Source organism: Colossoma macropomum, unplaced genomic scaffold, assembly GCF_904425465.1.
Source record: "Colossoma macropomum unplaced genomic scaffold, Colossoma_macropomum, whole genome shotgun sequence".
NCBI lineage: Eukaryota > Metazoa > Chordata > Actinopteri > Characiformes > Serrasalmidae > Colossoma > Colossoma macropomum.
Genome location: NW_023494791.1, coordinates 23,900,789 through 23,924,705, shown reverse-complemented (window position 1 = coordinate 23,924,705; position 23,917 = coordinate 23,900,789). Strand labels below are relative to the sequence as shown.

General features: G+C 38.2%; 1 protein-coding gene across 5 annotated transcripts in view; it reads right to left on the bottom strand.

Moving 5' to 3' along the window:
• LOC118810621 (regulator of microtubule dynamics protein 2) overlaps nt 1-23,431 on the bottom strand; it is a 40,119-nt gene extending 16,688 nt beyond the window's left edge. The window contains exons 1-6 of one of the 5 annotated variants that reach the window (XM_036574536.1): nt 23,319-23,401; nt 21,015-21,165; nt 19,180-19,605; nt 5,150-5,309; nt 4,734-4,836; nt 3,408-3,468 (exon numbers count right to left, since the gene is read on the bottom strand). In XM_036574536.1, coding sequence (XP_036430429.1) covers nt 3,408-3,468; nt 4,734-4,836; nt 5,150-5,309; nt 19,180-19,604 — 749 coding nt within the window. In that variant the 5' untranslated portion in view covers nt 19,605; nt 21,015-21,165; nt 23,319-23,401. Of the gene's footprint in view, nt 1-3,407; nt 3,469-4,733; nt 4,837-5,149; nt 5,310-19,179; nt 19,606-21,014; nt 21,166-22,093; nt 22,329-22,846; nt 22,971-23,318 lie in introns of those variants that run through there. The other 4 variants (XM_036574535.1, XM_036574534.1, XM_036574533.1 and 1 more) reach the window with 4 other exon arrangements.
• Between the last annotated feature and the right edge of the window lie 486 nt (nt 23,432-23,917).

Below are 23,917 nucleotides of genomic sequence, written 5' to 3'. Positions count from 1 at the left end.
CCTATTGCCCAGCTTTTAATTAGAATATGAGACACACCACTAATTATCAGTGCTTTAGCAGGTATTTTGCCAATATCAATCAATTTTGATGAGAACTTCTTCATGAGAATTTCAGAGGGGTTCAAGAGGTGCTGGTGAAGGAAGAAGTGAAGAGATCCTTCACTGTATGAAGTAGGACAGAATGTTGGATTGTGCTTGAGCTCAACAGGGTGATTTGAGTCAAGTGAAAAAAATTTCCAGCCCTTTTATCCCAGGAGAAACAGAGAGGGAGTTTTTTGTGTTTGCTGTCAAGAAAAAGGAACATATGAAATCTCTAAATCTCTAATAATGGTGTGATGAGTGCTTTGTGGTCTATACTGTTATGTCATCTGCCAGTGTCTAAAACAGTGTCTTACAGTGATACACAGTGAGTATAAGAATAAGAAAAAAAACAAAAAAACAATGGGCATTAATAACAAATTAGCTTTCCTTAAACCCGCTCTAAAATCAGTTGTTTAGGAACATGATGAAGCTTCAAACTGACTTAAATCAAATCATTTAGGCATGTCTGTCAAGTACACAAAGGACATTGATTAATTATTGCCACAGTCCAATAGACAGATACCATATAGAGACCATATAGACAAGGTTGAGTAGTAACAGAATACATGTAACAACATTACGTAATTGGGATACAAAAAAAGTAACTGTATTCCATTACAGTTACTGTAAATTGACAGTAATCAGAATGCAGGTGCATTATAAGTATAATAACTATAATAAGTATGTTATGTTTTTACTGTCAGAACTAAGATCTGCAGCGTTTTCCACAAGAAATTTGAATCAGGCATTTACCCTAGTTTTACATGACACCTGATTATACAGCAGCAAACTGATCAGGCATTAAGGTCTTTATTCTCATTTGTTCCTACATAAAACTCTACAGTTTCGATTGTAGATCCATAACAAATCTACTTTCTGCTAAGGTACTGATCAGCCAACATTAACATTAACTTAGAAGAATAGAAGAATCATGAAACATGAAAAGAGCCTTGTGAGCGGTAGAGCTTCATTTTTGCATGTATGATTCCTACTTCCAATAGTTTTCGAATGATAAGTGCAAAAATGTTAACGTGTGTAGGTTGTCATTATTGGTAACTGAAAAAATGAGCTAGTTTTTGTGTGAAATGAATGCTTTTTAAATTTTTTTAGAATACACTGAATTGTGTGTACTGCCAAAGCCACTGAAAGCTAAAGGACCGCCAACAAATTGCATCACAAACGGTGATTATCGAACTCCAAGCATGGCGCACCAATATCGCTAGTACAGGCCTTTTAGCAGAAAGAACAGAAATGACGGTCATTCTGGCATTTTAGAATGTTCTTTTGTTTGTAGCCATTGTTGATGAAGTGGTCTCAAAAGAGGACGTCTACGAGACTAGCCTTTTGACTTTGGGAGAAAGCACAGACAGTTAAGTCACCCGCAATCTTTCTTTTTGCTACATAAAACGTAACTGGTAACTTAATAGGGTGTCCAAAAATGTGCACATGCCACAATTAGCATGGCATGTTTTTCATTTTTTTAGTTAATCAGATGAAATAACTGTACATTTACATTTGCACAAAATTATATTATTAAAGATCATTTACTGCAGAGGTTGTTTACTTCTTTGCAAAAACCTACAAAATATGTAATTTGGCCAGCGTTGCCCAAACTTTTGCATACAACTGTATCAATAAAAATTCTGCTAAAACTAAAACACAACATCATGACATCCTGGTATAGACAATATATTACCCAGCACTAAAATCCAACCATGTTATAATCACAGAACATTGTTGTAATAAGCATGCCAAAATAATTCTTAAAGATATTATTGATTAAGATGTCTTGCAATGGCCTGAACTCTGTTTGTGTCCAATGTCTACGTTTGTATCCAATATCAACATCACAATCTGCTATTTAAAGTACGAAACCATGGGCATGACGACATAGCAATTACAGGAAAACACTAATGATGATCAAAAATATTTGTGTGTGTATTTTTATTTATACTTCTGTGGATCGATATCTAAAGTGCTACCTCAAATGTTGTTTTCATCATGGTGTCTAATTCGGGATCAGCACCTTGAAGTCATATATTTAATGGGAAATGAGACTCTATTGCATTTCAATTGTTCATTGATGAAACCACAGAAATGAAATAAGTTTATGTAACCTAAACGTTCACAGTCATTATTCATGAATTTGGTGTGTGGTAAATGCTCATGTTAAGACATGAGCAGGGTTTCAGATGAAGAATGCAGCATTCAGGGCTCTGTAGATACACAGATACCAGGCCCCTGCCCTATTGTGCGACAGAGAGAGAGGGTCAGAGAGTGAGAGAGCTAGAGAGTGAGCAGGGGGGTGCAGTGAGAGAGTGAGAGTGACAAAGAGAGAGTGTGCAAGAGAGAACAACTAATTAAATACATGGGGATTTTCCAGCACCCAGCAACCTGTCAGTCTACTGCATTGCAGGCCTGAAGGTACAATATGAAGGCTGCTGAAACCTACTGACCTGGTCTATCATAATACACCCACATTTGACAGTGATGAGCCCTCATCATTGTAACTGGTCATCCATGTTTGAGAAAAAAATGGTGTGCTAAGCCCTTGTTGAGTAAATGGAATTACCACATGACAATTTACCTCACACAAAACAACTTAATCAAGCTCTTTTAACTTTTTTTTTTTAATTCTGTTGTCTGTTTTAGAACACCAGATATGTGGAAATTGGTATAAGAAAGCCACATTTGAGCCATATTTGGCATTGAGTTCACCAAAACTGTATTAAATATGGGTTTTATATAAAATCAAAAATTCTGATTTTGATTCAATGTTTATGATTTTTTTTTTTTATCTTTAAAATTAGGCTCTTCCTTGGCTAAGTGTTCTCTGAAATTAAGACAGAATAAATGAAAGGAATGAATGAATAAAGATGATCTAAAAGTGTCCTGTTTACATGTTCACCCAGGTAAAAGAGTGACTGCTGTGTGTATTTGTATTCCTAAGCTAGGGTAATGCTATCAGGGGGTTGTGTAGAACATGAGATTATCTCTAGTACTACAGGCAGGTCTGTGAAACAGCTTCTGCTATTACTGACACATGACAGAGAGGCAGCAAACAACTGGTTCTCTGAAGAGTTTGCTTTCACAGTAGCAACAGTATAACAAGTTATTCACTGAAAAAAGAGAATGATTATTGAATGAACAGAATGCGTTTCTGAATAAGCACCAGACTTAACCTACACAAGACAAGCCATGTACACACACACACACACACACACACACACACAGGAATCTCATGAAAACATAATAGTACTTGGCCAACATGCAACTCTGAGTCCTGGTTATGAATAATTAAATAGTTTGGTGAACATGACACTTACCACTGATGACTTTCGGCACACATTGGATTCACTGAAATGGCTTGTGCTCCAATTTGTTTCCCTACAATAAAAGAGATCAATTACATTCATAAATCTGAACAAAAACATCCTCGTAATATTCAAAAGCATATATCATAATTATTAAATTAGTAAAAGGATGGTTCAGCAAAAAAATCAATCACAATTAAAAAAATCATCACAATTTCTTTTACTTAACGCAACCAAGACATGTTTTAATGTGTTGTGCTATCTGCTGTTTCTATTTATAAATAACTGTTGATCTTTAATTTTCTAAATAGATATTTGTATATAAACAGAAACAAAAGATACTGTAAATGTAATCTAGCGTTCATATGCCGGCGTGATGTGTGCATTAGTCTGATTTTTGAGCATGAGTCTGATTAAGCTGTGCTGTCAAAACAAAGCTAAAACTGGAAACAATACTGGAACTGTGATTTAACTTGTTCAAGCTAATATAATAATCCAATTGGTCAGTTCCGGTCCCCTAACCCAGTGATGATGGTGTGCTGCACAATAACAAGCTGGGAGGCAGTTTAATGCTGCTACTGCTTAACATTACTACTACCTTCATTGGGTTCCTTTTCTTGGTGGAATTTCATTTTAAAGACTAAAAGTTAAAGAGGTGTTTCTCTTTCTCAAACACACTCTGCCACATATTATTACATATTATATTACTATATAAGTGCCTGAGCCTCAGTGATGGACTGCCTTTTTCATGAAAGAGAAGCAGTTTTATTAATCTCGCTTGCTTCTGCCAAAACTTTTAAGGCACACTCACAGTGTGAAACTAATTTTAACAGATGTCCTGATGCTGAGCAATAGGAAGTTTATGCTTATCCAGGGTAAAAATTCTCCATTATCCAAATATATGGTCCAGTGTGTTAGTCCAACTATTTCTTCTGAGGATCATGGGAACATGTTTGCAAACTTTGCCTGAGGGTGGGCTCACTTCAAACCATAAAAAAAGCATACTGCCTGTGCCAAACTGAAATCACTCAGAACAGAACAAGCTGAAAATTCACATGCGATGCAAACCTTTATGTAAAAGGTACACAAAATATCTGGAGTCATACAGTTCAGTATACTTGTGGAAGAAAGATGATGACAAAAAACAGTGCTACAACTACTGTTAACTAACTTTGTTGGCTTTGTTTTTTAAACAGCTCTGTAAAACATTTTAAAACTTTTTTTATTCAAACCTGTACAAAAGTAAAATAGTCTCTATATGTATTACAATCTTTTTTTCCATATAGACAAACTACATACAGGAGGAAATCTTAGTAACATGATTATATGAATTATTACCTTTTTCAGCATATTTCTTCTTTTCTAGAGAGTCTCCAGCCAAATCATGGGCATCAGCGTAAGCTCTGGTCAGTCTCCATAGATACTGACATTTCTGATCAAACTGAAAGAAAGTGGAAAAAAAAAAAAACAATCCCAATTGGTATTCTTTTAATCACATTAGTATCTCATCTTTCACCGTATTTCAAATTTAGAAGAATGCAAATCCCATTTAATTGGGGTCCTCAGAATGTTATAAGTGTGCTCAATAATAACTTCATCCACAAGTGACCAGAATTGTCAGCTGTAGCAGCCTCAACCAGAAAAAAAACAAACAAAAAAAAAACAAAACACCACAACAAAACATGCTTAGTGCTAAAACCAGTTAGAAACTTTAATTTGTGTTTGCTGGGGTTCTGCGTGTTGGTGGCATGCACCTTCTCCTTCTTCTCCAGCAGAGTGGAGAGGCCTTCCTGCTTTTTATCTCCATTACACTCATGCAGTCCATCTGCTCTCCGTAACAGGGCAGTGAGCTCGTCCAGTGGCTCCTCAGCTTTGCGATCCTCTTCTTCAGAGTCTGTCAGAGCAGTCATATATCTAAAACACAAGAAGTTAAGAAAGAGTGATTATAGTCCTTATTTTTTAAACTGTGTAAGAATCTGGCTATGTAAGATCCTCGAGGGCCAGCAGACTGGATAAAGTAGGTGACACACCATTCTTTACATACAGTACTTTGCTAGAGTGCTTGTTGGGGCTGATAAGATTTGACTAGATTTTCAAGAACAAGCGCTTTGCACTTTTACATTTACTGTTTACTTATTGTCACTCATGTCTATCCACTTTGTAGCTTATCTCTGCTAAGTGAACCTGCAGTGCTTGACTGTCAGGCATATTTCTTCAGACACAATCAACTTTTATGGCCTGGCAACTTTACAAATGTAAAGACAAGATGCCAACAGAACTTCAGTTTGGTCACTATGTTTGCATGAAAAAACAAGGTGAGACAAAGAGAGTCTCAGGCTGTTCTGTATACAGTTCTCATGGCCTGCAGAACATATAGTCTATTGCCCAAGAGAACCACATGAGACTGAATGGCTGATTGAGAAGAAAACTAGCTTGGCCAAAGCACAGGGGTCCTCCATATTACATGGTTTTCTCCAGCACCTCCAAGAAGGGAAGGAATTCCCTCTAAATGAAAGTCATGGCATGAGTAATAAAAATCCAAATTTAACAAGGGCATTTTCACAGGAAGGCCAACCAGATGGAGCCAGAAACACATAACACAGTGTTTACACACAAAACATCAAGATTTTTTACACAGAAAAGTATGTCAATTAATTGTTCATAGGTGCCAAAAAAGACGTTCTGGCCTGTAACCACTGATACCTGAAGGCTTTTCTGCAAATACACTGCAAGACTTGTTTGTTTCTGTCACAGTGAGGCACGCTATACCCACATTAACTTTTACAGCCTTCGAAAAAAGTCCCTTTGAGTTCCTGTAAGTATGCCCTAACACCCTCAGCTAACATCGGCAGAAAGCAAGGTGTAAAAAGCAGCATTAATAACAGACTCAGGTACAAATGAAAGACCGAAGGGAGGAAAAGTGAAAACATGAAAGGGATCCATTAAGTGTTGGCAAGGGCAACATTTGCGTCATCTGTGGTTCGAGGGAACGTTTGAGACTGTAAGCATTGGTTCTAAAGGATGTGTTGGAGCGAGCCGTGCAGACAGAAACACCTCCAGATAGACATATGAGCCTACAGCAAACATGGTGAAGCCTTGATTGATAGCCCACCCTTTCGGCCCCTGCAGGGTTTAAAGTGAAGCACCTATCAGCACTAGAAGCCTGAGAAAACAGCTTATTCATTACCAACATCATGATGCAGCCTCTTGGTTTATGGTTGGCGCTGGAATATAGTTGAATCATTTGGCCCAATAAGTGAATTACTGCTGTCTATCATCACTGGGCATATTAAATAGCAAAAGGTGATGTTTTGAAGATTAATAACCAAACAAAAGTACTGCATCAACAAGGTCAGGGGCTACAAAAATGCAAATGATTCTTCTTCCATGTAGAGTGTCTTCATATGTTTATCATATCATTCTTTTAAACATTCAAGTGCAAAACAACCACATTCCTTGTGCGCTACTGCTGATGTTTGTGTCAGACCACCGGCCTCAATTTGTTTTCCACCAAAAGTCAACTGTTATAAACTGTGACCACACACTTTGAGATCCAAGACATAGTTTCACAACTCAAAAACTATCTTGGATATTATCTGAGGTCCTAAAAGCAAAATGAGCAGAAATTCACTGTGTGACTCCCAGAAATTTCCAGTTTTTACGCATATATACAGAATCTAACAGGACACACCAGTAGATTTAGAAGCACTAGAACAGCACCAGAGAGGTATGAATGAATACTAAGTGGAAGTGTTTCCACCAGCTTTAGCTGTGAGGCCACTGGCCTTTTACATCACCTATCATACATTTGAACGGTATGCAAAGATTCCTGCTTTCAAAGCACGGTTTTAGATGTGAGTGTGTGGGGCTTTCATGTTTTTTTTATTTATTAATTCATTCATAAATTTCAATTCTCACAGTGAAAGTCTTTCTCTTTGCATCATACAGTTGCTTGTTCACCCAATACAGAGAGATCAGCACATTCCTAGCACATTCTTTGCAACCCATGATGCCCTGTAGCCGAGAAAAACACCTCATCACCCCCTGTCATTTATAGAGGTTTACAGAGTAGCTGTGGCACAAAGCCCACAGTGCAGTTGGAACGCAAATCACCACAGGCTGATTGGCCTCACTCTCGCCTCTTTGGTGGGCTGTGCCATTTCAGCAATGTTTCAAATCTAGCATATCAGGCTGAACACATTAAATAACATCAATTTTCCTCTAAATCCACAAACTCATCAATGTCATCCATAATCAATATGCTGGATTAGTGCTGAACAATACTGATGAAATTCAATCATACAATATTTTCCAAATATATCATGATATCAGATGCTATTTCATATTTAAAAAAGACAATCTTAAATTTACTATTTATTTCACTTTTATGCATTTTGATTTTTTTTCAAAGCAGTCTGAAACAACTGGCAAATAACATCCATTGCTACGTTTTTGTTTTTGATCAATACAGCTGAAAGTAAACATCAATACTGTTGTGTTACACCAATACTGGTATACTGTTATAGATGATAGCCCCAGCACTATGCTGGATTTACCACGTTATGAAAACTCAAACGTAAAGTCCCCAAACTACTAACAACTTAAGTGGTACTGAGGTATACTGCAGCCTTTAATATGCACAAGCAAGCCGGAGGTAACACAGTCTTTCAAAGGGAGATTAGGTCTCAGCAACTGCTGTCAAGCCAAAGGCCTTCCAAATAACCTGAGGTGCTGTTGCCATCCCAACAGTTCCTGGTCCTGCATGAATTCAGATGAGCTCATTCAAACTCCCTAGAGTTTGGAGAGAATGGTTCTGTCTGCATGAAGAAGTACAAACATTATTTTGTGCTGAAATAAAGAGCACAGCATGGTACAGGCCTAAGGTCAAACATTCTTTTCACAATCAGAAACCCAAATAACTTTTCTAACTTTTCTCCAAAAGAACCCCCAACACTCTCAGTGATTCTTCCCACACTTCTCACTATTTACTCCAACCAGATGACATCATCTGGTTGTGTACTGAACAGATGCCACCTGTTGGCAGCCACTGAGCATGAGTACAGCACATCAGAGATGGCACTGTCCCAGAAACTGGCTGCAACTGTTAACAATGTGCTGAGTGTCCCTTTTTTTGCATGCTTTTATGGTGTAATTGAGTGCTCTGCTGTGCTCCACTGTGCTCCACTACAAAGGAACTTCTTTTGAGCATGGTTCCAGCACTCGAGTTTTCAACACTATAAGTTTGGAGATGATAGCAGGCATAAGTAACTCCTCAGATTTTAAGCAGCAGTTAAACCTGAAGTTCACTTTTCATGAGAATAGCCTCAGTGAGTGAGAAAAGAAAACAAGTAGAGCTTAAAACATGACCAAAGCAGAGACTGTTTGCTGACAAATGACAAATAAAAAAACTTTGCACTCTGTTTGTCTTTTTACTTCCTTCACCTGACAATCAAGCATGAGAAATAAACTGGTTTTCCAGTTGGTAAAATTTTTTTACTTACACCTGAAATGCACTAGCCTCTGCAAGTGACAGGTCCTTAACCACTACGGTAGTACAACAGATTGCTGAAGCACAACAGCAAAATAACTACTGCCCCCGAAGACAAATTCAGGAAAGACTCGTTCTGTTTTGTCTTGATTTCTGGCACAGCCTCCTCACAGAAAAGTGAGTGTTGTTTGAAGGGACTGTTGTTTCCCAATATTTCATTTCCCGAACACAATCACTCCATCAATCACTATCCACTTTGGCTGTTCGTGAAGTTTCTCACACAGTGACAAGAGGAAGGAAAGGAAATTGACAACAGTGGACAGATATGCGGTGGGTGGCCAAGCTGAAAAAAGTATGTTTCAAAGGAAGGAGAGCACACAGCTTTGAAAAGGATGCAGAGCAAATCATCAGGATGCTGACATCAGGGCTGGATGAGTGAGTTCAAAGGCACATATCATTCTGTACAACCCACGAATTAGCCTGTCAGTTGCCCAAGTAAACAAAACATATATCATCTGTCCAAAAGTATCCAAAGACATTTTCTAGTTGGTGAATTCAGCTACTTTATGGTGCATCCACTGATGGCGTAGGTGTTTAGATGGTAAAATATCTTGTATCAGCCCCATGGAATAGCACTGTCAATAGAATTGTATGCTCTGGAAAAGCCGCACATGAGCCCAGGTCGCCATGCCCAATGAAGAGCAAGGGCTAGAGAGGTATAGATAGAGAGGCCTTCAGCATTGGGCTGTGGAGCAGTGGAATTCTATGGCATGATGGAGCACCATCGAACACCTCTGGGATGAGACCGAGGGGGCATTTAGAACCCAAAACTACTCATCCAAAATTAGTACTTGACCTCACTAATGTTCTTGTGGCTAAATGCAATCAAATCTTCACAGCTTCACGTTCCAACATCTAGTGTAAAGCATTCCCAAAAGAGTAGAGGCAGTTACTGTAGCACAGCGAGGAGAAACTCCTTCTTAATGCCCTTGATCTCAGAAGAAATACTGGATAAGCAGGTGTCTACAAACATTTGCACATATAGCATATGGCGCTGTGAAAAATATCTGCCTCCTCCTAATTTGTATTTGTCACACTCAATGGTTTCAGGTCCTCATACAAAATGCAATAAGGCAAGGAGAACATTCGGAAAAGAAACAGTTTTTAAATGATTGTTTCATTTATTAAAGGAAAAAGTTATGTTTGGTACATTAACTGAAATCTTACACATCTCTTTTGTCTTCGGCTTTAGACATAAGTAACAACTACCTCATTCCACAAATCTCTTGGGAAACTGGATGACTTTCCAGATTTACAAATATGCTGTGGCACACTGTAAAGTTTTTTAGAGGTATCCCAGGCATAGTGACAGTTGCTAGGCTATGAAGGACCAACTGGGTGAACCAGTTTGCTACAGCACCAACCTGAAGCAAAACAGTGCTGCATCTCTACTGTATTAGGAACACCAAAGACAGAAGCTTGCCGACTGTGGGTGCATAACATTACAATAAGTTTATTTTTAGATTTTTCACTGAGACATTCAGGGGGTCCCAGACCAGCCAGAACCTCTTGTATTTCTCACCTTGCCTAGATCACCCAAAAAAGTAACTTCAACTTAACAACTGGTTGTGCCACTGGTTTAGCAGCAACAACTGCAACCAAACGCTTCCTATACCTGAAGATCAGTTTTTCACACCGCTGTGGAAGAATTTTGGCAAACTCTCCTTTGCAGATTTGCTTTTATTCAGCCACATTGGAAGGTTTTCGAGCATGAACTGCTCATTTGAGGACCTGCCACAGCATCTAAATGGTCTCAAGTCTGGACTTTGACCAAGTCGCTCCAAATTCGCTCAATTACGGCAAGTCACCCAGACACTGAAACAGCAAAATATTCCCACACCATCACACTAACACCACCATGTTGGTAAGATGTCTATATTGTGGAATAATGCGAGATGTAACCAAACCCCAAAAAGTTCCACTTTCAACTCATCAGCCCACAGAACGTTATCCTAAAAAGATCTAGGGGTCTTCAATGTATTTTTGGTTTTGGTGAGATGAGCCTTTATGTTCCTCTTGTTTAGCAGTGTTTTCTGCCATGCAACTCTCCCAGTCTTTGCCCAGTCTTTTTCAAATGGTGGAATCACAAGCACTGACCTTATCTGAGTTTAGCAAGACTTTTGGTCATTAGATGTTCATTTGGGTTCTGCTGTGTGGGACGGAATATGCAAATCTGCTTGTTACACGGCAACCAGTTACCAATTGTTTAATTAAGTAATCAGCAGTTCGTTTTGCACAGTAATGTCTGTCCATATTGCTATTAAGAATTTTGTTTCGTCCAGTCCTCAACCAGAAAAGGGTGCGTCCTCCCTGGTTATCTTCCTTGTTGACATGGATTACGTGCCCAGTGATGTATGGGGAGGAGTTTCGGGTGTATTGGGAGGGTTTTGATTGTCGAATGTGTCTCGGTGCTTCTTCGGTGTGTTAACACCTGCATTTTTATGTGGCTTGGCTTTACTCCTGACACTCAAGACGCATGAAGTGACTAGGTATAAACAGTGTGCTGCTTGTTGAGACTTTTATGTCTACTTCACACTTCTTAAAAGGTTCTATTTAAGTTATGTTTAGATTGAACAGGGCTTGTAGTACTCAAGGCCAGGTGTGTCCAGTTTAACTGATCTCAATTATCAACTAAATTTAGTGGGCAAAAAGGGGAATTACTTTTTCACACAGAGCCAGTCAGTGTTGGATAACTTCTGTCTTCAACAGAAATTCATCAAAGCAAAATTATCATTTTAAAACTGTATGTGTCTGCTCAAGTTGTCTGTGTCTTATATTCAATGTATGAAGATCTGAAACAAGTGTGATAAATATGCAAAAACAGGGGTTCAACCAAAAAGCTTTTTCTATCAAACGCATATTTGCACTTTTAAAACATGTTCTCCACCATTTGTCATTATTTAGCCGTTTCATTGAAGAAACGTGACATGCATTTCCTTTTCTTCATTCATCTCTAGATCCCCAATGTCTGGCCCAATATAAACAATGACCATTTATTTCTAAATCAGTGCCTCTTACACATAATAAATGTTATCATTTTAAACACACTAGTTAAAACATCCCTGAGCAATAAAAGACAGCTGTGACGTGAGTGCTCGGCACCATCAAAAGAATGACAAGTTCCTGCATGACTCGGTAAAAATTAGCCTCTGACAGCTCATTCGCCACCTGCAGCAACTGATGGGTCTATATGCTAAAAGAGAGAGAAACAAGGAGAAGGAAGAGCTTTTGACAGATGAACAGTAAATGATACACAATGTGGAGTGGCGCAACTCAAGAGAGAAGCTACAATACTTTTGCTGCCACTGATCAGCCACGACTGTGCGGCGGCCGTACGTGCAGAGCCTCTGCAGAACGTTTCCCCATCACACAGTACAAACCTGTTAATCTACACAAAAGCTGGTCACGGTCTGAATGCACTGCAAATGCTGAAGACAAACATGGCTTATGAAAATTGATGACAAGCATTCGCGCCGATTTTATGAATCAACATGCTGTGATTCTCTAAATCGCCGCGGGTAGCCAGCAGGCCCAGTTGCACAAACCTTCCCAAATGCTTGAAACAACAAAACATTGTTGGTGGTTAAGAAGCTAATCTGTGAAACAAAACAGGAGTAAGGGTGAAGGAACAGGGATGCACTACATAAAACAAACAAAACAAACAGCCGACTCTCAAAGCTTGAAGGAACCATGGTTAATAAGACTGGATCAGGCTTGCAGATGCTTGGTTTTGAAATCTGTGAACAAATCAGTCCAAAAGAATGGCTAGAGGCACTAATGTTTGGATCAAATTGCATGTATACATGGTGTACAGTACTGCCATTTAATCATCCGTCCTCCTATGTAGAGACCACATTTCATATTTACACACTGTCCCCTTTAACCCACATGCAGTCACTGGTTTTACATTTCTCAATAATATAGCAGCTTCTTACATTACTGGATGCCTGATAAACTTTGTTCCAAATCGTGTCTTAAGATCATCTATTGCCGGCCATCACCATGTTCCAAGTATGAAAGATCTGGAATGCATTACAAATAAATACTCGTCAGACTCCTTCTCTCATCAGTCACATTAAAAACCAGTAAAAATTATTTATTCACTTAAGAATTTAACTAGCTTTTATTATTTCCCTTCCTTTTACTAGAATGTTATTCTCATATTTTCATTATTGTACATTATTCTATTTTTATTCTTTAAATTGTTAATATGAAGTTCTTTTTTGTCACTGCTTTCATTTGTCACATCTTATTGTTTGGCAATGTTATTTGACTACCACTTGTCTCTTTGTGTTACATTTTAAATTTATGAAAGGTGCTGTAAAAACAAAGTTTATTATTACAAATACGTAAGCAAGTAAGGGTGCACATAAATAAATAATAGTTGATCAGTCAAGACAATTTTGGTGTTCAACTTTGTTTTAGTTTTTCATTGAAGCTACGTGGCTAAGATAGCTAAAAAATTAAAATTTATAGCCACCAATTATCATTGTGCAAACTGCATGCCTAAATAATCATTCATGCCTCAAACCATCTGGGACTGTTAAATAATATAAAATAGGCTTGCTGAAGTAGTTTCTGACACACTGTTATCATAAAAAATTGACAGTTCAAGTACAGGCAAAACTCAAGACTTCAAGACAGCTGCTGCAATAATTTTTAGCTCTGCAATGTCAGTTTTTCAGTTACCAGAGGCCAGTATCTGATGATTTAAGCATGCAGCTTGTATGATGATGAGTAAAAGCTTCCAGTATTGTTTTAGCAACATTGGCCTTGTAGCTTCAGTGCAAAAACTCTGAAAAGCAACAATCAGCTGATCAACTATATTTGCCACAGGGATCAACTATATTTGCCACAGGGGGAAAATTGTGTGCATTTAATTTTTTTGTCCGAAACATCACTTTGAACATCATGTAAGCAGATGTAAGCGGATCCCCACTGAGGAGTGATCAGTCTGATTCTCTTAAAACTGACAACACATTCGAACAGGACAGTAACACCACCCTCCCTGCCTGTGGCGTAACTTTAATAAGGTTGTCTTAGGAAGGATCAGGTATGGTAATGTCTCTAGATGCCTGCAAGGACCTGAAAGACAGAGAAAGCCATGGAAATGGATGCAGGGATTAAGGGGTGGATGCAGCTGGGCTGGGCCTCTGCCAGCAGAGGGGCCTCAGGGAGAGGAATTTCTCAATCTTGCAGAATCCCGCAGCGAACGAAGGAGATCTTTAATTAGTGAGCCTGCTAGAGACATGGCCGACTCCTGCGCTGTTGCAGCTTAATAACTCCACAGCAGAGGAGAGCCAGGTTTTGATGAAGTTGTGCGAGAGCTGTCAGTCAAACACTGGCTGCATTAGCTGATGTGGAGCTCTTTGGTTTGTCTCCCTCTACTGAGCAGGCACACAGACCAAAACAAATCTTACATTCAAGCTATTTGGTAAAAAACGACTAAACAGAAGTGAAACTTCCTGATGTAGAAGAACAAAGAGATTCACAGTTATGCCTTCTGTCACAGTTGTTTTTGAAAAAGGTCTTTAAAGGTATTGCTGCTTGAATTGTTTTGGTTTGAAACTGCAGAGAACTGAGGTGAAATGGTGAAGTATTTTAACAAACCGATGAAAAATCAGTTAGCGTTTACAGTTTTGGCTTAGCTACTGTGACAGTTTAAATTATTTTTAGATATTTTCATGGTATTTACATGCTGTCAGCCTCCGTCGCTGGGTGTGCCGATATGATAACTGATTATTTGAATCTTATTCAAATTCCTACTATTTCATCCATCCATCCATCCATCATCTAAACCGCTTATCTTCTGGGTCGCGGTGGGGTGCTGGAGCCTATCCCAGCTGTCATTGGGCGGAAGGCAGGATACACCCTGGACAGGTCGCCAGTCCATCACAGCCTACTATTTCATTATTGCAAAAACTGAAAGTGTGCATCCCCCCTGCACAACGTACTTGTGGAGTTATAAGTTACAAATTGAAACATCACATTCATTTCTTTGCTTAGTAATAGAGAAATACTCTCATTTCCTTTGTGCATGTCTAACAGACTCATTTTCAAAGGTGAAAACACCATCCAAACTATGGCTTATTGTCCAAGATGAGAGAACATGGAAAAACAGCTTCGGAATGTTAACATTTTAGAGAACTTCCATGGCAACATAAAAAAGGGAGGGAAAATGAAAGTGTGACCCTGTATCTCAAAATGAGTTCTTTTAGTGCAAGTTCTGTGTTCACACTGAGAAATGAAACAGATGCAGTGTACTGTTAACAGTACTGAAGTGTACTTATGATGTAGTAGCTAACTATCGCTTGCTAATGCTAGCTAAATGCTAATAAAGGTGTGGTTTAACGATGTGAGATACTGTGCAGTAATTTGTCACTTCCATCGCCAGAAGACATTGATGTTTAAACTGTTCCAGGCTCTAGATGGTGAAGTAAACAGAATACAGTAGGGATGTGACGACACACAAAACTTAAAATTCAATATGATACAATATGGTGGTGTCTTGATACGGTACTTTTGTCATTACAGCAAAAAAACTGAATAAATAATGAATACGTGCTTTGTTTTCTCATGTTAATGTTAATATGTTAATGGTTGCATCATGCGCACGGCTTACATACATACTAGGTGTGTAATGATGCGCATGTTTTCTGTTTCCATATAATTTTCAAGAATCAATTCGATTTTGATATTATGTGTTTAAAAAGTCTTGATTCTACAGAAGTTAGTTAAGCTCAGATAAATAAAAGTTTTCAAACATCACTTTAAAACCTCCTCAGTTCCTGCCAGGCCATCCTCTGACAAAATAAGCCTCAAAAACCAAAATCCCTAAAATTTGTAAGCAGCTTCAAGAAAAAAGCCCAGTCATTTGAGAGTGGGTACCGGCATAACATTAGTACTGTCCCCTCCCCACCCACTTCACTCTCGTTGGATGCATCCAGACGACTAGCTTTGATCACTGACAGTAGTTTCCACAAAAGACGCACAGAGGAGACCGAGGGGCGTATCTGTGATAGTTTTAAAGTCAATACACTGTTTCAAATGAGATTTTTGATAGGTATTGAAATCGTTAAACCCCTTTAATAGTGTGCAAGAATGTACACAGTGCTTGAATTAGGACACAGGGAGAGAAAAAAGGGAGTGATGAAGGAAAGAAACAGAGAGAGAGAGAGAGAGAGAGAGAGAGAGAGAGAGAGAGAGAGAGAGAGAGGATGAAGTCAAATCAGGTGAAGCCTCTTTCTGTCACACATCCAAGTCGGGGCAAAGCACCCTCACATGCAACAAGCTTCTACAGCACCTCTCAATGCTGAGCATGTTACCAAGACACCCTTCTACCCCACACACAGAGCTGTACCTACTCCTACTCATACACACACTGACTTTACTATTAACAATAAAAACAACAGATATGTGCTGTTTTTTCAAATTGAATGAACATGCCATTATCAATATCACATAATCTCCCATCTCCTCACACTATTAATCAAGCAATCTACTGATTGTTTTTGGTGAGTAAGTGAGTAATCAAGGTTTCAAACAAAGCCAAACAATGGAAATGGACTTAACTGAACAATAACAAACCATGCATATCTTTTTTCAAATTTCCAAAGTACATCACTAAAGAATATAAACATTGAGGAAGATAAACTAAGAAGCCTTAAAAATGACTCCTTTAGATATAAATTAAAACACCGTATGTCAATTATGTAGCTTAGTTTCCAGATTTCGACTGGACTGGGGAGAGAATGGTACATTTTTAAAACTTTATCAGTGTTTACATGACATTTAAAAGTCCTTTATTTAAAAAAAGCAAGGGAATTTTTTTTTCCATAATATGGGTCCTATAAACATGTCTTTGAAGGGTACTTCCATTTACCCCTCTTTGTTAGCCAGTTTTTGTGATGTACATAGATTCAATTTCTCTTCTTGTGATACCCCTGATTTTACACAGAGCTCAGGTTCATTTGGAATTGAAAGGATGAAAAGCATTACAGAAGAGGAGACTGAGATGCACTTCTTGATAACTTGTTGTGCTTCTAGGACAGCATGAGCAAGGCATCAAACAGGCTAGTGAAATATTAATTTTCAAAGGCTTAACGTACACACAACAGATAAAACACTCAAATACATGTTGAAGGACCCTAGAAAAAAAGATTAAAGACAAGTATTTCTTAGACACAAGAAAGGCAATGACAGCTGGAAAAATTATACAAAGATGAAAAAATAAATAAATAATAAATAATAAATAAAACAATTACACCTCGTGGATGACTTTACAGTGAGAACGATTTGGTGCATCAAATCGATGTGATGGCCCTAATTATTAATAATAATAACGATAATAATAATAATAATAATAATAATAACAACAACACAACAACAACAACAGAAATGCAGGATAAATTACAGATCATTGTGCAAAAAACAAAGACACTCTGGGTTTTTTTTCTGGTGAAAAAAGAATATCCATATATTTCCAAAGAAGTGAAGCCTATTACACAGACATGCAGACGTGCATAATCAAACACCGGCACCCTCCTCATAAACTGCTGCTTCTAGAGGCATTTTTAAGACCTGTTCATTTTGAAAAGACATCTGTTGTTTACGCTATTTGTTGCTGGCGTGTGATCAAGGAATTAGGGCTGAGGTTGGAAGAGGATGAATGGGCATGCAGTACAACATTCTGCCAAATAGGGCACATGCACACACACTCCTCTTCCTCGCTCCTACACTTCAGGCACTATCTGATACCTGCCTTTGGCCATGTGAACGAATACTGCACACGACAGTGTATCTGGGTAGAAAATCAAAGAAGAAGCCACATATACACAGCGGACCAGATGTGATTGAATGAAATGAGAGGGAGAAACTCACGCATCTATACATTTCTTGTAGTGCCTGGAGTAAAGGCACAGCCCTTGTCAACATTTGCTATTTACTTCCTAGGGTCACAGTCAGCACTGACTAAAATATGTTACACCTACATCAGTAGGATAACATGAGGTGAATGTTCTTTTCCTGACTCCCAATAATTCAGTGGGTTAACATGAATGGAACAAAACCCACCATGAACAGAAATGATCGGAAATCAGAACGCGTTCTGCTTCCGTACTGTAATGTATTTGGGAGGGTCTCTAAGCTAACTTAGTGTGGGCTGGTGGCAGGGAGAGGTGAAACATGATATTATTGGCTAATGGTTAAGGTCTTTACATTTTGATAGACGATTACAGAAAAACAAGAATCTTGGTATAATATAATGAATTTTGGTTAATATAATCAGGGACATGAACTGACAAGGTGTATATATATATATATATATATATATATATATATATATAGCATAGAAAAGAAAAACAACAAAAAATGATAGATAACAGTATTTTATATAGTGCCAGAAACTACTTTAGCAAGTTTATTTTAGATCTATTTGAGAACAACTCAACGCAAGTGGGTGATGATGTAGACATGCAGTTTACATATGAGAAGCTTCCATTACTTGTTTTCTACATTAAACTTCATAGTTTCAGTGTAAAACTATACATCGTCACACTGCCTTAGAGTGGGAATGTAGCATTAGGAGCTGGGTCTACTTTTAGAGCAGTCGCGTGAACCTGTGAACCTGTGAAACGGGTTCGAACTCAAGGCTCCTGCAGAACTTAGAAGCTCTGCTAAGAAGCCAATTACAAAGCACAGACACATGCACAACTCAAAAGCCACTATCTTTAAATACTAGCCTGTAAAAATGTTTCGAACATGATGATGCTCACTCTCCTAGTGCTGTGTGTAAAATGTGTGAAGTAATGATGGCTTCTGTCACAACAAACCTGTAACATTTTAAGGAATTAAACATATATTTTATTGTTCTTGCTAACCTATGTTGAAAAAAAAATAGCTTCCTCTGAGTCATGTGAAGCCAGTCACCACATCTTTTCGAACTGCCGAAAACATAACGTCATTGAACAGTTAAACACGCTTGTTGGAGAACGTTAACTACCAGTTCTGTTATGTCAGCTAGAGAGGGAGGGCCAACTTAGCCACCCAAAAGGAGTGAGGCCAATTGTGCTCTCTTGAACTCCCAGCCACAGATGGGAGCATGACCGGGAACTGATCTTGTGATCCCCTAATGATCAGGCCAATGCTTAGACGTTTGTGCCACTCACTCATACGCATAATACTTCCATATGTCCATTTTGTGCAGCCCTACTTTAAAGTGCAACACAACATACTTACCCTCCTTCACTCTCTGCCTCCTCTGAGCTCTGCCCCTCAGCTCTAGTCACTCCGCTGGCTCTCTTCCTCCTCGTGGGTGTGGTTCTATTTAGAGGACTGGCCTTACAGGCCACGATCCTTCCCCTCAGCTCATCCCTCACATGGTCCTGAAGGTGTGGGAGAGTTTCCTTTAGAGCCTTCACCTCCTCTTTCAGCTCAGACACGCACTGGATCAGAGCTCCCAGCCGATCCAGCACCTCTGCCTGGCCCCCCTGCAGTGCCACACTGCCTGCATTGCTGCTGGTGTAAAGCCCTGGACGATAGGTGCCTGTCCCTGCACTGCTGGCCACAGCCCGTCGGCTCTGGTACCAGACGGCAGCCAGGCTGATCCCCGCTGCCCCAGCCAAAACCCCCAGAGCCAGGACCTTACCATCAGCCTGAGCCATCCTGCACAACACACAGAGACAGAGAAGCACTCGTCAACTCACTCATTTTGAACATAAGTTTACTCAGCAAGTTTGAAAGCCAAATTCTGAGCATAAATAATATGTCATATTCATTAATGTATTTAATATTTAAATGGTATAGTATCCTGACTGTGCTGGGTTCACTAAAGGTGCAAAAACGCAACGTAAAGCATTGTTCTGAATGTGCAAGTCAACTGCATTGATTATGGAATGTTATGATTATAACTGATCATTGTCTTCTTTTTTTGCCAAAATAAAAGCCATACATAAACTCAAATTTAAAATAAACTTCATAAATAAACTGAATTTGTGAGTATGTGTGAGTGTACTTTTAAAAATAATTCTGAATTGCAACAAAATCCAATCAAATTGTGGTGAAATGTGAGATTTTATAATGCACTGAATTTAGATGTGCCAGGAGAAGAACAAAAGAAAATGAACAAGACAGGCCAGTACCACAACAGTATGCAAATCTGCTATAATGCCTGATTGAAAGTTTCCTTCCTGCTTTATATGACTCAGCTAACAACTCCAAAACCATATTTACTTTCATCCATCAAACTACTTTCTCAAGAACTGAAACGTGGTTTCAAAGTGCCTGTCTCTGGTTAATAACAATTAATGTGTGTGGTTCACGTGTTACATAAGCAGGAGATAGTTAGACAGTAGATCTGATGAGCCGCATGGGAAACAGACAGCAAACCAGATACAAGGGGTTTTAAGCTTTTGCAAGCAAATCTGGTAAACCTAAAATCTACTACAGTGGATACAATAATAGCTCTTAAAGAATTTCCTACTTTAGAACTGAGTAACTGAAATGGACATTTAGACTACAATAGCCATCCATTTAGATGCTTTGCAATCAGTTATGAACGTGCAGAGTAAGCCTTTAAATCACAAAATATATTCCCTTATTATTCCCTTTTTCTCCCACATCCTTTCTAATCTTCTATTTGATATGTCTAAGCAAAACAATGGTGCATGTTAATTTTCACTTAAGATAAGCTTATATTCTCACTCACACACACACAAAACATTTATTCATTTTATTTTATTCTATTGGAAAAACATGCTATAGAAATACCTCTGACTAGTTGTGATACTGAAAAGGTATAACACTTTAAGGAGACATGATAAGTGGTCTATAATGCGCTTTGAAGAGACACCCATTGTTTATAGCCCTGTAGAAATACATGTTTTATTTCTCTATAATGATAATCGAGGGAGATGTAATCCCAATTTCTACATTTTCTAAATGTTTATATATCAGCATTGGCAGAGATATAAATGGAAAAATAATGGATAGCTGGTAGACTTTTAATATGCACCAGTCACAGTGAATTTAAAAACATTACTTTGAAAAACTACTTCCGAAAAAATAAGCCTCACCTCACTTCTAAAGCCAGTACTTGTCTCGGCACAAGTTATAACACACAGCATCCATATGTCAATGTAACATTGATCTTGAGGGACTGCAGTTAACTGTACCACTGTAACATTAACTGTACCACAGCAGGGTAAACACACAAGGTGATCTGATCTACGGACACAGAAGCACAGCAGATTATGAGACAATAACTAGAGACTTTGGAATTTATAATAGAGCTGGGCAATACGACAATGTTTATCATTATCATGATAAATTACATCACAATATGTCACGAAAGGCTTTTCTGATCGTATCATGGATCCCGTCAGTACTTAAAAAAACACTTCCCAACGTTTCATTAAAAAGAGGGCATAATTAGTCCTGTTTAATTAGATTTACTGATTTACGAATCTAATTACTTGTACAACATCTGAAATGTTGTACAAGTAACTAGATTCGTAAGTTCTGACAGCAGTTTTAAAACTTACTTTCTAACTTCTCAGATGTCACAAAAAATAAATGCTGTGATACAGCAGTTGTCGTAAAAAACTTCCTGCAGTATCGTGATATTACATTTTGTCATATTGTCCAACTCTATCCAGAAATGTTTTGGAAAAAAGCTTTTCAAGATCTTCAGAAGATGTGCTTAAATTTGTACTTTTCGTGCTTTATAATTCCAGACCTACAATCCTGCCTGGCCTTTCCCTCGTAATCTCCGTTTTGTGTGAGAGTCTAAAGTGAGTCTTAACCTACGTGCGTGAGGAAAGATTAATCCAGATTATCCACAGACCAGCCAGACAGGTAGCACTAGTTAGTACCAGACTAAGTAGCTGGGTATTTAAAGAACACACCTCCTTACGGTATGGTTCATACAGACATAATAAGCCAATCTGTTTACAAAGAGTTTGTTGTGTTTTGAAGTTTCACACTAAAATAACTGAGGAACATTAAATGTTTAGTTGCTACAGCACAGCTACACTACAGGGCTACAGCTAAAAGTAGCTAAGCTAACTACCAAACTGACCTTAGGACGGTCGTAGCGTGATTGCTACGAAATTGCAACATAGCGAATATACAATACTGTCGCCCTTAAACGCACAGAAAGTTAAAAAGAGCTGAAAGTCCCAGGCTGAACCTTACTGCTCACACGAGGAAACCTCCAGCGTCTGACCGTCTGACAGTCTGACAGCAACGAGTGCAACTTCAACAACAGTCCGTACTACGCGCTGCCTTTCTTGTACGCAGTAAAGGTTCCGTCGGACGGACAACAGCTTCTTATAACAGGCTAATGAAAACATGCAGACTACGCTTATGTTCATAATATCGCAAAAATATGGACATTAGCGTTCATGGTCTCCACATAACACTTAATCAGTCTTAGTGCCATGTTAAAATGAACGTCTCACTTTCAGTTTTGTTAAAGCTGTTTTGTTACCTTAAAAATCTGAGAATAGTTGGACACTTTCGGGAAAATTTCAAATAATAAAGTTAGTCTGACCCCCTTGCCTCTGTATGAATTATCAATCATATGACATAAAAAAATTGTTTTTTATTAGAAACTGAGAAAATGTTACACACCTTAGAATATGTTAATATATTGTATTATAATGTTGTAAATCACAATCACTGGTCATTTTATAACTTAACAATAATTGGCTGACAAAACTTAACATTTTAGAATATAGATAGATAGATAGATAGATAGAGATAGATAGATAGATAGCAAGTGGCAATAAGCTCCTGTGTCCCACTTTACCTGTTGTCTCACTTGATTTCAGCTAATGTGCCTTTTGAATAATGACTGAAAGTGAAATTCATTATTTGTTGTATAGAACTGATAATACAAACTCACAATAAGAAATGCAGCATTTGAGCCCCTATATCCATGAAAATAACCTGGTTTAAACTGAAGCTCCGTATATATTCACAAAGACAGTTAAATATGAGAGTTGAATCTCATCAGTTAAACATTTAAGCATAACTACTAAAGCAAAAAGGCAAAGTTCATTACAGTTCATTACTCATTAACTGGTGCCTGAGTCACACCATCGTGACTGAAACACAGACTTACAGCAATGGCAATAATCAAATTAAATCTTGTAAAAGTGCCTATAAATTGAAATAGAGAGCAACAAATAATGAAGTTGAATGATCCTTTCCTTTATCGTGTGTTATAGATAGTGTTATATTTTTGCAATCCATTTTCATAATGTCAAATGACGTACAGCTCACATAAAAAAATACAATGAAATTACAGTGTATACACATAGGTTACAGAAAAGTTAACACATCAAACACAACAGTAGAACAGCTCGAAAACTTACTTAAAAGGAGCAGATGATTGTGAGGTCCTTTGGAGCTCTTCACTCTCTTCTGAGTTAACCAGTATGCTGGGCTGCAGTCCATGAACACATGCATAATCTGATCAACCTTGAACTGTGCTGTCATTTCAGACAAGGCTGCTCTGACTGGCTGATAATGTGTTTCTTCAGGCCCTGAATCACATCTGCTAGATTTTATATTTCTGTAGGAATTTAAAGGGAAATTGAAATGTAAATGAAATTGAAATGATTGAAATGTAAACAAAGTCATTCAGCGTGGCTTAATGTGGAGTTCTCAGTTCTAGAGAAACGCACAGAGACAGAATTCACAGTGGTTTTGATAGGAACCAGACATCTGATACGTTAATGCCTCTAAAAGCTCCCTCAAAGAAAGTAATAACTTTGCGTTGCAAAGTTACATAAAAGTTGCATGAAATGGTTAGATATATGCTGCCTGATGCGTGACATATTGTTTCATGGTAGTTTTTTGATAAACCTTCTGGCTTAAAATGTCATTTTAAGGCAAAACAGTCCCCAGAAAACTTAATTTGACCAGATTATGACTATTTTACCATTATCATTTCATAGAAAAGCTCAGAAGG